Source organism: Xiphophorus couchianus, chromosome 12 (assembly GCF_001444195.1).
Source record: "Xiphophorus couchianus chromosome 12, X_couchianus-1.0, whole genome shotgun sequence".
Taxonomy (NCBI): domain Eukaryota; kingdom Metazoa; phylum Chordata; class Actinopteri; order Cyprinodontiformes; family Poeciliidae; genus Xiphophorus; species Xiphophorus couchianus.
In genome coordinates, this window is record NC_040239.1 from 29552120 (window position 1) to 29566744 (window position 14625).

The following is a 14625-nucleotide window of genomic DNA, read 5'->3' on the forward strand; positions in this document are numbered from 1 at the left end:
AATGCTGAACACATGTGGTCAGGCAACAATTCAGCTCTGTACTTTGCCAAACATGACACATAACTGTCAGATACTGCATTCCAGGTATTGCGTTAAACATCAAGCTATTTCCTAAATGATTAAATGAATAGTCTCATAATGTTGCCAAAAGTTCAGCACCAGATAATATGCAAATAAGTCTTCCTTTTGTTGACTTTTTACAAGACCGCCCTACTACTTGTAGAGTTCTTGCTAAATCCTTTTTGTCTGTAAGAAGGGATTTTGATCAAATAACTATGCAGAGAAATTGTTTTGCATCCAAGATATGTGTTGCTTACTCTAAATGTGGTTTGGTGTGAAAAACGGTGAAAAACCATCTTTGTGTTAAGTAATAAATTAACATGCGCTCAGTTTGTTTTGTTGTTCTGGGAAAAACAATTGTAAACAAAAATCTTGGTTTTTGTTATTATCAGTGTGTCATTCTGCAGTGACATGCAGGTGTTACTGATGTTATCTATATCTCAAGATCCATATCTCACGTTGTGAAAGTCCCCACATTTACGTAAGAACAGGAAAAACACTAAAGATGAGAGGTGGGAGGTTTACTTTCCATGTACGGTAGTTTCATTACCATAGCTGTTCCTTGGTACTTAACAAACACTCCCATTGAATACGTGTATATATATATACAGAAAACAGTGGTGCTAAGTTGCATCAACACAGCAGCTCTTCAGGGAAACTTTGTGATCTCATTAGCAGAGGTAAGACTAGTACATTCAAAAGTTGCTGAAAAACAGAAACAAACAAGAATCTTCTATTTGTAGTTGTTATATCAAATTGAATTTGTCTATTTCATTGTGATCCAGTGTCTTTCATCAGTTTGTCTGTAAAACGTTTTGTTAGTTATCAGGACAATCCTTTTGAATTGTATTGCAATGAACTAGAGCAACCAACCAATCAGTGTTGATGATGATTGTTTTTCCCCCTCTTGACATCAAGGTGGATCAATTTTCAACAGCAAAAATGTTGGATTATAAAGTAACTGTGTACACTGCTAATCGTGCCGTTGCCACCACTTTCAACAATGTCTACATTAAGCTGGTTGGCACAAGAGGAGAAAATGAACGCAAGCTGCTGTTGAGCTTGAGAGGAGCTTCAGCATTTGTCAAAGGAGCTGTAAGTCTGAAAGATTGAGCTTCAAATTCAAATGTAGAGCAGCTTTAGACCAAGAATCACAAAATAACTGTCACTTATTTCACAACAGGGTATGTGTAATGATATAAAGTCACCGCATTGTTTTATATAATGCATCCCGGAGAAGTACAATGCAGGGATTTGCAAAAGTATTAAAGGTCACTGAACTTTTCACATTTTGTCATGCTACAACCGCAATCTTCATTATATTTAATTGGGATACACCAACACAAAGTAATGTATAATTGGGAAGTGGACAGAATAGGATATATAATTACAAAAATGTTTTAAAAACAAAATGAGAAAAAAGTGAGTCATGAATTTGCACTCTTAAGTCAAAACAACTTCCATTTTCTGTAACTACAGCTGGTATTATTTTAGCGTATGTCTCTGCCAGCTTTACAAATGTACAGGCTGATATTTCTCTGTTCTTATTTGCAAAATATATTTGAGCAAGATACTCTAATGTAGACAAGCATTCATTGATCTAAACCATTGTTGTTGCTGTGGTTTACCGTTGTTGACCTCTTGCTATAAGTATGCACTTGACGTCTTTTTATGATTTCAAATTGTTGTTTTTATTGTGTTAGGTGGCATCTTTTACAGTTTCCTCCCCCACGTCCCTTGGAAAACTGGTGCTGGTAGAGCTTGACAAACAGCCTCTTTTGCTGTTCCCAGAAGATTCTTGGTTCCCAGCTAAAGTTGAAGTCAAATCCCCAGGGGGAGACATTTACACCTTCCCCATCTACCGCTGGATTACTGACGGCAAGGTGCACCGCTTCAGAGAAGGAACAGGTCCGTCGAACAGCCGCAAATTCTCCTAAAAGCTTGGTTCTGTTAAACTAGAGGAAGACAGGAGCAAATTAATACCAACACATCATCACATGATATTTTTCCTCTCTTTTTTCCCAGCCTTGAAAGGGTTTGACGATGACCATCATCTTGGCAGATACAGCCGGGAACAAGAGCTCGAGCAACGTCATAAAGACTATTGGTGAGAAATCAGAGTGGCAAAAACACAAAAACCCCCTTTTCCCTGTCTGAGTTTATATTTACGAGTGCATCTTAATAACTTGGAAGTAAATGTACTTCAGCAATTCAATATAACACTGAAACTCGTTATATTATAAACTTCAAATTTATAGACAGACAGGCCTGTCAAACTACTAAAATGTTTAATCACAAGTAATCACAAATTGAGCACAGATTGTTTTTCAAATGTTCTTAATCTACTTAAGAGAATATTTTGTGCGTTTCCTCCATAAGCATTGGGGTGGACAAATACACTTCTTTTATGCATATGATTGCAACAATACCAAACATGACAAATATTATTCAGAATATTCTACAGAAAAAAAAGAAACTATAAAAGGTACCTCTCCAAAAAATTGTCTAAAGTATTCGTACGCAATTACGCCTAGGTAAGATAAGAGTGTTTTACCTGTTATGGTGAAATATTAAGGTTCACAAGACAACAGACTTTAAGTGGAATTAAAAGAAGGAAAATAATATAAAGTACACTAAATATAATGTAACAATGTAACACAAAATTGCAAATAAATCACACATTTCTAAAACTGAGTGGCACCATTAGCAATGCCCGCCAGTCGCCATGGCAGCACTTCTTACTCCTAACTCTCCACCAAGCTAAGAGTGGCGAGCAAGAGCTGGGGAGGGACGGGGGGCTGTGGTAATATACCACAAGTGACAAAGTTGTACCAACCCGTACAACCAATAGGACAATTCAAATGTCTAAGAACCGTTTGACCGAAGAGACCAGTAGTGTAACGATTTTAAGCAAAATAATGCAGAACTAAAAGAATTGCACAAAAATGTCAAAATTCTCACAGAAACATAAGGACAGAAGCCCAGATAGCTTATTTAGATAGGTTATCAGCAAAAAATGTTGATTTGGGTGTGAGCTTCACTTTGATCACCTTTTTGATGAAATTCTAATTTACTAAGTGCTGGTGTGTTTTGTATTGAGAAACAAAATCATTTTTTCCATCTGTACTAAAAATAAAACAGCAGAGAAATTCTATCTTTTTCTCAGCTGGGATGTGTATGTGGAAGGAATTCCTCACTGCATAAAAGCAGATGGCCCGTTCTCTCTACCTGCTGAAGTCAGGTTCTCCTTTACCAAGCAGACTGAATTTCTGTTCACAGCAAGCACAGGGTAAACTCCTAATAGTCTGATACACAGATGCCTTTGATTTGAGATTTTTATGTCACATTAACTTTTTGTTTTTTCTTAACTAGACTGGCAGAGCTGAAACTGAAGAGGCTGGCTGATAAAAAAACAAACTGGAAGAACATTGATGATATCAACAGAGTTTTTTCCTGCAAACAGTCTGATATATCTGGTAATGACAACCTGCGCTAAAGTTAATCCTACTAAGCCATGAAACCTGTTAAGACTGTGGTGTGGGTTTAATATTTGTTGTAATTGTTTGAGTTGCATTTTGTAACAAAAAGTTCCTTGTAAAAAGAACACAGTGACACTTTTGTTTTGTGGTGATTTGGATGAAAATGTAAAATAATTCTCCTTGACACAATGTATTTTAGAATGTTTATGCTTCAACAACAACAAAAAGATCAAAGTGCTCTCATGGCCTGCAAAAAATTCAGCTTGCTCTTCCACCATTTTTGAAGGCTGTATTTATCATTTCATTTTTATTTTTAAACAAATTTATTGTGTTTTTTGGGGAAGAATTGTGTTTTTGTTGTTTTTTTTACAGACTATGTCCAAAAACACTGGATGGAAGATGCATTTTTTGGTTACCAGTTTCTAAACGGGATTAATCCCATGCTGATTCGCCGCTGCACCATCCTGCCTGGCAACTTTCCTGTTACTGACAAAATGGTTTTCCCTGATGGTTGTTGCAGCTTGGCAGAAGAAATTAAAGTAATTGTCTATATAAAAAAAATAGCTATCTCTACAAATCTCTAAGTAGATTTGAGGTTCTTGCATTTTTAAATAAAATTGTTAACATTTTCTTAAAATGTTAAACAGAAAGGCAACATATTCCTTTGTGACTACAAGCAAATGGATGGAGTGAAAACAAACACCATCAATGACGAGAAGCAGTACCTGATGGCTCCACTTGTCTTGCTCCACAAAACTCCAGATGATAAACTCATGCCAATTGCTATTCAGGTGAGATTAGCACTCGTATACAGTAATTAAAGTACACAAATTATTAAGTATTCAATTAAATGTCTTTTTTGTACAAGCCAAAAGATTAAAGTTTGGCAGGAACCAGACAGTCGGGCATAACATAAACTTTGGGGAAATATTTCACAGAAAGAACCAGGCTCTTAAGACCAAGCAACCATTGATTAGGTTGAGTTTGGAACCCAAAACATGCACATCAATGTCTAACACTACAGCCATTCCAGATAAAAGTATTCATTGCAAAGTTGCCATTTTCAAATCAAGTTCATAAGACAAACATTTTCATGATAACTGCCGGAATGAGGAGGAAGTGAGGAGAAATGTCTGATCACAGCTGGAGGACCCACCAGGACAGCTGTCTGGTAAGCCTTTTATGATAACACTGGTCTATCAGTAATTCATGACCACTTGTCACAAAACCTGTAATTTAAAAGATTTTTTTTTAATATGTAAAATTTGGACAGTATCCAGTATTCAGATTATTTTGTGACTAGCATTGTTACTCTGGTGTTAACAGGTGTGCAGGTGTTAGCATCTTCAACAGTACAATACATTGTTTTACGCAGTGACTTTGTAAAACATTGCAGCAGTGAATGTATGCAGTTAAAAGTTTTTCTTTTCAATAAATTGATCAGTCAGTGTGAGAGGGATTTACCCCCTCACTAACATATGCTGTATTTTTGTACTTATGCTCTAATTAACTTAATTAATAATTGTATTTTTGTTTGGGGAAAAGTTTAAACCTGCTGATTTATAAGATTTTCTTCTGATCACTACTTCTCAGATATTAATTCAACACATTCCTGTTAGAGTGGTCTTTTTTTATTTAAAACAAAATGATTATGTTTTTCTTTCTGTTTTAGGGATACATGACTCCAAAGGACCTTTTGTTTTTTAAAAAAAGTGTTTTTGAATCCTGCATCTGCTTTTAAAAATAATTGCAATTCATGGATCCTTCACACTACCAACATTTTTTTTGTTGTTTTCTGATTCTGAAATGAGACATTTGCACTTTTAGCAAGACATTGAAGCCTGATGGCAACACTTACTGTGGTGTTATAAGTTTGTGAAGTAATCAAGCCAATTTTACATGTAGAAAGAACAAGAACAAGATTGACATCCAAGTTGTGTATTTTGAAAAGAATTGACATAAGTAGCAAGCCAAATTCCTTTCTTAGAAAGTAGACTTGTAGAAAAACTTGGAAGTCAGATCACACAAAGATGATAGGTTTATCACTTCAACCACCAGTCTGTTCATTTTGTTCATTTGTCGAAGGGTTATATCTTCAAACACACACGCCTATCTGACTACTGGTCTGTTTAATCTGATTTTAGACTATATTAAGTTAAATTTTGGATTAAGTTCAAACTCTTCACAGAGGTTCTCAAAAAAAAAAGAGTCAGCAGAAAAAAATACTAAACAATTTCAGAAACATTGTTCATCTGTATGATTTACCCGTAATCAAATAAATGTCTATACTTTATTTAAACTGATGTAGCTTAAGCAGAAACCAGCAGAGGACAATCCAATCTTCTTGCCATCTGATTCCAAGTATGACTGGCTGATGGCAAAGATTTTTGTCAGAAGTGCAGATTTCAGTGAGCATCAGCTCAACGTTCACCTGCTGCGCACTCACCTGCTGGCTGAGGTCTTTGCAGTGTCACTGCTGCGCAACATGCCCATGGTGCATCCTCTCTACAAGGTAACTGAAGCTGCAGGTTCCACTGTGTTTATGCCTATGCTGACAGATTCTCATGATGATGCAACATCTAGAAAACCTGAGCTATTCATTTGTTAATTTGACTCATTCTGAAGTTTTGACTGTGTGTTATTGTAATTCAGAATATGTTTTTTTATTTGCAAACTGTTCTTGTTATAACCAACAGTGTTTTCTCCTTTTTCAGCTTCTCATACCTCACACTCGCTACACTCTGCAGATCAACTTCTTAGCTCGGAAAAGTCTCATATCTGAGGAGGGTGTTTTCACCAAAGTAAAACAAAGAACTTTACTCAGAAGGACATCATTATTTTTAATTTTGAATGACAGTGTTTGTCTTTACCTTTGACTTTACCTTTCTCTAGTTTTCAGCTTCTGGAGGAGAGGGTATGATGACAATTCTAAGGAGATCGCTGTCCTCCTTAACATACAGCTCCCTCTGTGTGCCTGAAAACATTGCTGAGCGCGGACTGAAAGACGTACCAAACTTCTACTACAGAGATGATGCACTCAGAGTGTGGGATACTATCAACAGGTATAATAGGCTATTTCCATTTTGCATCTTACATTATGCTACTTTATCTGTTAATGACAAATCGTCAGATGGCTTATTGTGCAAAACGTCCACATTTCTACTTATTAGGATTATGTATAAATGTGTTAGGAAGAGAAATGGGTAGCAATAATTTTTTTCTGCCTTTTGTCTGAGCTGCTTTTCAGACTGCTTTGTTGTTTATACTGACTAAGGCCTTCCATTTTGGCTTGCAAAACAATCATGTTTGTACAGAACAACATTAATGATTATACTGTGACCCAGGGAAAAAAACTTCTCCAGCAACTACAGATGGGTAGAGTTATGTCTGGGGCTAAATAAAGCTTTGTTAAAAAATTCAAGAAAGATTTTAGTGGATTTCAGTTTTTTTTCTTTCTATAATCCTGTCTCATGTTGAATTTAAATCAGCCCAAATTTAAATCAGGTAACTTCCTCTGGTAATCATCTTGACTGTTGTCCTGCATCATTTATGGTAATTTTGCTCATTCAAATAATTTGTGGTATTAAAAAAATCTGTGATATTTAAAATACAGTATTAGAAATGTAAATTATTAGAAAAGAAAAAAGATGTCATAAATTCAGTAATATTTCTGGAAAAAAAATCATGAAAGGAGAAACACGCTTTACTCTTACTGGGTATGTATTTAACGTGTTTTACAAAATATTTCTGTGTCTGAAAGATTTGTGCGGGGTATCTTGAGCTACTACTACAAGACCAATGCTGAGGTTCAGCAAGACTCTGAACTTCAAAAGTGGATTTTGGACATTTATGAACATGGATTCCTTTCCCAGCCTTGCTCAGGTATACATTAAAGAAAATAATACGGCTTGATAAACATATTACAGATCTGTATAACGGAAGCATTTGGGTTGCAAAGTGATGCTGCTGGTAGCACTGTTGCCTGGTAGCAAGGACGCTCTGGGTCCCAACCCAGAACATTGCACGTTTTCTCCATGTATGAATGGATCTTCTCTGGGTACTCCAGCTGCCTCCTAAAAGTCAATTGACTATTATGTTATTTAGTCTCTAAATTACCTCTGGATATGATTGTGTGTGTGCATGGTTGTTTGTCTTGTGTGTCCCTATGTTGCCCAAAGACTGCTGGAGATAGGCACCAACCCACCCCAACCCTCACCCACTTACAGACCTACAAGAACAAGTGGTTAGAGACAATCGGTGGGATGGGATGGACGGTTAAGAATTGATCAAACATCGAATTTTTGAATGTTAAGTTTACTTTTTGTAATTCTCAGGAATCCCACAGAAACTTACCACAGTGGATGAGCTCATCAAGTTTGTCACCATGGTAATCTTCACCGGCTCAGCCCAGCATGCTGCTGTGAACAGTGGACAGGTAAGGGTTTGGGATTTAGATATGATTTTCTAAGATTTAGATATGATTTGTATTATTTGCACATGAATTGAAGCTCGCTGTGCTATTTCAGAGTAAATGAATACAAAGCCATCAATTGATACTGTATATAATGCTACAAATGCTAGGACATAATTCAAATTCACCAAACATGGTCTTCAAATCACATAGTTTTTTTGAATACAGACTTTCCGTTGCCCCAATTAAAATGAAGGTTGTGTCTGGCAAAAAGAAATCTCCATGGAGAAATACACAAACAGTTAGATCAGCAAGACAACTCTGCCGTAGGGCAGAATGAAAAAGGCGTAAAACTCAACTTCACGTTTATTATGACATCTATAAAGAAAGACTACGTAACTATCATTTAACACTAAAACATGCAAGAGAGGCTTTCTTTGCAGATGTCATAAACAAAAACATTAACAATGCTCGAGCTTTATTTGCAACAGTTGACAGAATCACAAACCCTCCTTTGACGTTACCACCTGAATTCCAATGAATTGCCGCTTGCAACCAGTTTTCCAGCTTCTTTTCAGAAAAAATTTTAAAAAATCAGAGGATTAATCTGCACATCCACTATAAAGCCAGTACCAATGCTGTGCCCAAACAAAGCAAATACAGGAAAAATGACCCAATTCCAACTACTTAATTATAAAACCCTACAGGAAACCGCTAAAGAGCCGCAGGTTGCCGACCCCTGTCTTAACTGATCTTCTGCCAGGCTCCTATAGTGAGTCAATAAATGCAGGAGTAAAAACACCTTTCATGATCCTTCAACGCATGTGGCTCTGATAAGGTATACTGTCTGTGGTATGCAGGGATATTTGTATCCATATTATTTTTGAATTATCAATATAAATGTGTCTCAGGTCAATATCAAGGAGCACCTTCTACCTTGATTCTATTAATAATGTACATTTTGTTAAGATAGGGTAGGTTGTCGTATCAAGTTTAATATATTTAAAGGTTGGTTGTAAAAAAACAACAAACAAACAAACAAACAAACAAGCAAACACTATTTTAAACCATCTAAAGGTTCAAGCAATCGTGGCCTGAATCCAGTCAGCAAACTGTCTAAAGCTATCAGTCAGACAACTACAACTGTAATTATAACCTTTATGCTTTTGAATATTTTGAAATTCCACAAGCAAAAGAAATCAATAACAAACTATAATACTCATTTCTATACCGCAGTTTGACTTTGATAGCTGGATGCCAAACACTCCAATCTCCCTGCAACTTCCACCTCCAACCAAAAAAGGGGAAGCGACTGAACAAACAATGCTGAAAACACTGCCAGATGTCAACACCACTGTTCAGGGGATGGCCACCCTGTGGCTGCTCAGCCAGCAGTCCAGTGACTTTGTGAGTGTTCACACTTCAGTGTGTTTTGCAAAAAATTTTCAAGCTTTATCAAGAACATTTGAACAGGTTGATCTCAATAAAGCAGAAAATAATTAAAAAGTGAATCCATTTCAGTTATTCAACTTTAAAACCAAAAACCCATATATCCATACATTAATTACACAGTCTAATGTATTCAGCGCATTTTGATGAGTATGCCTTACAGCTATTGAAAACCCAAAATTCAGTTTCTTTGAAATCTTAAATATTACATGAGATGGATACATACGGAAGAGGATTAGGGCCACCGAAAAAAGAAACAAAAAGAATTCTGACTTTAAACTCAGAATTCTTTTTTTCTTTTTTCGGTGGCTCTAATCCTCTTCCGTACATACAAATGTATTTGTAGTAAGGAAATGTTATGAAGTGGAGCTTGGAGAATAAAGACTGATGATTTGACAGCTTTCCATCAGATTGAAGAAGAGTTCAGTCAATCAATTGATTTTATGTATGAAGCATCCTTCATACTAAAAGCAGCTCAAAATGCTGTACAGATCAATAAAACAAACCCACAAAACAAAACAAACAATTAACCATCCCACCCTAAAATTCAGTCAAGAAAATGTCCATGTATTAATTGGTCTATGCAACTTTGAGAAATTTCCTTTTGGATTTTCTGTAGCTTCAATCCATTGACAAAATGAGCAGAAATAAATGGTTGAAATAGATCACTCTGCGTGTAATGTTTCTTTATAATATATGAGGTTCATTTTTGCAATGAATGACCTAATGAATTAGGTTTTTCTATTTTCTTGAGATGAACCTGTATATAAATAAGGTAAAATGCTACTATGCAACTCCATGGCTTTTTCATGGCTCTATATGTTTACACAAGTAGCCTACATTTTTCAAACATTTGCATCTCGGTGGCAGAAAATCTAAGTGTCATTGATTTCACCAGGTACCTCTTGGCCAGTACCTCGAGAACCACTTCAGTGAGGAGACTCCACAGCAGATGATAGAGAACTTTCAAAAGGAGTTGGCAGCATTGAGTGCAGCAATCAAAGAGAGAAACAAGACTCTGGAACTGCCGTACAAATACTTGGATCCAGAGGAGGTAGAAAACAGTGTGGCTATTTAGGAAAGTAAGAGAAGTTTCCTCTCAGTTTTCTTAGTTAATAATAATCCCACACTGATGTGCTACACGTTATTTTGGGGGCGTGGGAGGACATGATAATTATTTTCAATTTTATTTCAGTTTAAATGTATAATGCAGATTTGAGTGCAATGTTATTATTTGGGATACATGCAGAGATATACGGAGTCAGGCGAATGAGTGTACCAATGGAGTTTGTATTTTCTCTTTTATTCATATGGTAATGGAATAATATTCTGCACCAAAGAGAATATCTAACATTGTGTTTTGGAGACATGTCTTGCATAAGAAATGTTTGCAACAGAAAACAAATCTTCCGGGTTTATGATCAAGTACTAAAATGAAAGTATCAACATTTTAGAAAATGAGTTTCTCCAATTTGTTGCTTAAAAATATCTGTGTAAGAATCTTTGGCAAAGTGCAAATAAAAATGCTTTTAAGCAGAAAACAATTATTGTGCATTTCACTTACACTTTTTAGCCAAACAAACAAAATCAAGAAGAATGATTGATTTTGTTCCATTATGAGAAGTCAAGCTTATTAAATTATTTACTGTGTTAAGAGAAAAGCCAGCCAAGATCACATGGCTGGGTTTTAAGAAACAAAGTCAACCTCAGAAAAGCACAACATTTTAGATAAGTTTATGTTTCCTATCAGAACCTAGAAGTAAGGAGACTTTTAATTGTGAGGTAAAACCAGATAAAATAATAAACACTATTTTTAATGGGTGTGAACATGAAAAAAAACCCACCTTGCATTTATTCCGGCTGACAGTTCAAATTCAGTGGGAGAAGTGGAATGAGTGGATTCAGAGCGAAGGCATGTGATTTAAAAAAACTTTCTGATCAAGTACTCAGTAAATTCTCAAAAATAAAATATACGTATATACAGCATAGCTATATGAGACTTTTTTGTACGTCCTGACAAGATACACATGTGTACCAAGTTTCATAATTCTAGCTTAAAGCATGGCTTGGGGCTGATCATTTAAAATATTCTAGGTGGCGCTGTAGAGAAATGAGGCCACGCCCACCAAATTTTGTTATGGATTCCTGTCAGCAGTTGGATAAGGATGCAACCTAGTGAGTTTGGTACAGCTCGGCCCGAAACTGTGAAATTCAGAGCCAAACTTATGGCACCGATGTTACAGGTCACTTCGCCACGCCGCCACGCCCACCTGCTCCATCGAAGCCGGTCGGGGTTGGAATCCACAACACACCAACATGTCTTCTGTCTCTGGACACAGTTTTATGTTGATTAGGTCAAAGGGGTAAGATAGCGACCATTCACAGTAAAACATGACACTTCCTGTTCTCAGGGGGCGTGGCCTAAGTGATGTCATCATTTGACCATTGGGTATTGTAGGACACCCAATGATGATCAATAACTGAAAGTTTGGTGTCTCTGTGTGTTTTAGTGTAGGAAATACAATTTTTTTTTTCCTGGCTGTTACACAGTCGATCTCTGTCATTTGTAGGGCAATGCTGCCCTCTGGTGTCGAATTGCTGAAATAGTTTCTAAACAGCGACTTAGTTATTGAACATTGATGTTTCATGGCGAATAGTCAAAGTTTGACATTTAGCCACGCCCACATGCTTTGATGTACAAGACATCCTTTGATAACCTTTCACCTTTGATGCCTCAAGACAGTGCTGAGTGATTCTCAAGTCTGTATTTGAAAAACTGTAGGAGGAGTTCGATCAGATGCGGCGTCTATAAAAAAGAGAAAATGACGGCTTTCATCCAAAATGGCCGACTTCCTGTTGGGTTTAGAGCATAGCTATATGAGACTTTTTTGTTTGTCTTGACAAGATACACATGTGTACCAAGTTTCGTAATTCTAGGTTAAAGCATGGCTTGAGGTTGATTTTTTAAAATATTCTAGGGGGCGCTGTCGAGAAATTCGGCAATACCCGTCAGCGGCTGTTATGGGTTCCTTTTCGGGGAAGGATAAGGATGCATCCTAGTGAGTTTGGTGCAGCTTGGCTCGAAATTGTATAGTTTAGAGCCAAACGTATGGCAATGGCGTTACAGGTCACTTCGCCACGTCGCCATGGCCATGCTCACCATTGAAAACTCTTGGAACTTTAAAGCAAGTGAGACCAACTTCTTATCTGTCATCCAACACAGAATCATCTTGATTAGGTCAAGAGAGCCATAGATGGAACTTTCCAGGGAAAAAAATAGCACTTCCTGTTCTGAGGGGGCGGGGCTTAGATGACGTCATACTATGACGATATAGGATCGTCAGGTGTCCCACCAGGATCACTCATGCCATGTTTGGTGCAGCTCGGTCAAAACATGTGGAATCTAGAAGCAAACGTATGGCAACGGCGTTACAGGTCACTTCGCCACGCTGCCACGCCCACCTGCTTCATCGCAGCTGGTCAGGGTTGGAATCCACAACACACCAACATGTCTTCTGTCTCTGGACACAGTTTCATTTTGATTAGGTCAAAGGGGTAAGATAGCGACGGTTCACAGTAAATTGTAGGATACCCGATGACGATCAATCACTGAAAGTTTGGTGCCTCTATGTGTTTTTGTATAGGAGATGTAACAGTTTCATGTTTCATGGCGAGTAGGTGAACTTTGACCCCTGCTAACTCCCCTTCAGCATGCTCAAAAACTCACTGTTTTGATAACTTTTAATTGGCCATGCCTTATGATCAGACTGACCAAGTTTGAAGCCGATCAATCGAAATCCCTAGGAGGAGTTCAATCAAATACGAAGGCTGTAAACGTCAAAAATGGGGTCAAAATCGGGGTCAAAATCGGAACTTCAATCTAAAATGGCCGACTTCCTGTGATACTTGCACTATGATATTAATTGTAAATTCTGAGCGTCTTGGTGAGCTATGTCTCTATGATGAAGTAAGGGAATAGCAGAGGGTCTTTTGAAAATTGCTAGGTGGCGCCGTTGAGCCGTTTCTTTTGCAATTTTTGCCACGACCTTAAAATACGTAAATTTGAAACAGGCTGTATGCGGCCGCCAAGTTTGGTGAGTTTTTGAATATGATAAAGCCCCCAAAAAGCAATTTCATTTGTAGGGAAGAAAAATAATAATAAACAGCCTGATGAAAACAATACTCCTTTACAGCGCTTTGCTGCTCGGGCCTAATAATAATAATAAACAGTACAAAAACAATAGGCCTTCGCAGCTCTTTGCTGCTCGGGCCTAATAATAATAATAAACAGTACAAAAACAATAGGCCTTCGCAGCTCTTTGCTGCTCGGGCCTAATAATAATAATAAACAGTACAAAAACAATAGGCCTTCGCAGCTCTTTGCTGCTCGGGCCTAATAATAATAATAAACAGTACAAAAACAATAGGCCTTCGCAGCTCTTTGCTGCTCGGGCCTAATAATAATAATAAACAGTACAAAAACAATAGGCCTTCGCAGCTCTTTGCTGCTCGGGCCTAATAATAATAATAAACAGTACAAAAACAATAGGCCTTCGCAGCGCTTTGCTGCTCGGGCCTAATAATAATAATAAACAGTACAAAAACAATAGGCCTTCGCAGCGCTTTGCTGCTCGGGCCTAATTAAAATCAAGAAAACCATGCATAAGGACAAGGTGGTCCCTAGTTGGATTTGGTACTGGGCCATCTTGGGCTGAAAGTTGATGATGTGTTTTTTTTATTTATTTATTTTTTAATTCTGTCATCAGAGCTCCTGCATTATGTCCAGGACACTCAGGTGAAGAGAGTTCCCTGATTACGACTCTGTAGTCAGTTTAATCCGCTGTGTGAGGGACCACAACTGGTTTGCTGTGTGGGGTATTAATTGTCATCAATTGGAATTTATTGTGACAACTATAAATCCAAATTTGTATCATGATACAAAGTTTAACACGATAATTGATAAACAATACGATAAATGCCCACCCCTATAAACAAGTGTACTAAAGTTTGCACTCTGTTCCTTTTGACTCATTCAATAACCAATCATGTGTTGTAATAGCATCCTCTCTGATGAGGCTGTTTATTAGGCATCACTATGCCTAAGTTATAGCCACATACTTTGTTCTCCAAGCTTACATATGTTAGCGCGTTTAGAGGAAGCTGTGCCGTTTAGTGACAGCAGGAGGGTAACTGGTGACAAAGATGAGCGTGCGAGAGCTTCCAGTA

At 37.3% G+C, this 14625-nt stretch overlaps 1 protein-coding gene across 1 annotated transcript; it reads left to right on the plus strand.

Moving 5' to 3' along the window:
- Positions 1-601: 601 nt before the first annotated feature.
- Positions 602-10946, plus strand: LOC114153979 (arachidonate 15-lipoxygenase B-like). Its single transcript, XM_028032687.1, has 15 exons — positions 602-740; positions 979-1155; positions 1764-1968; positions 2086-2167; positions 3227-3349; positions 3433-3536; positions 3912-4078; positions 4187-4330; positions 5848-6051; positions 6254-6340; positions 6432-6601; positions 7300-7421; positions 7874-7974; positions 9187-9357; positions 10298-10946. The coding sequence occupies exons 2-15, from the start codon at positions 1003-1005 to the stop codon at positions 10475-10477; spliced, it is 2013 nt and encodes a 670-aa protein (XP_027888488.1). The 5' UTR covers positions 602-740; positions 979-1002; the 3' UTR covers positions 10478-10946.
- Positions 10947-14625: the final 3679 nt, after the last annotated feature.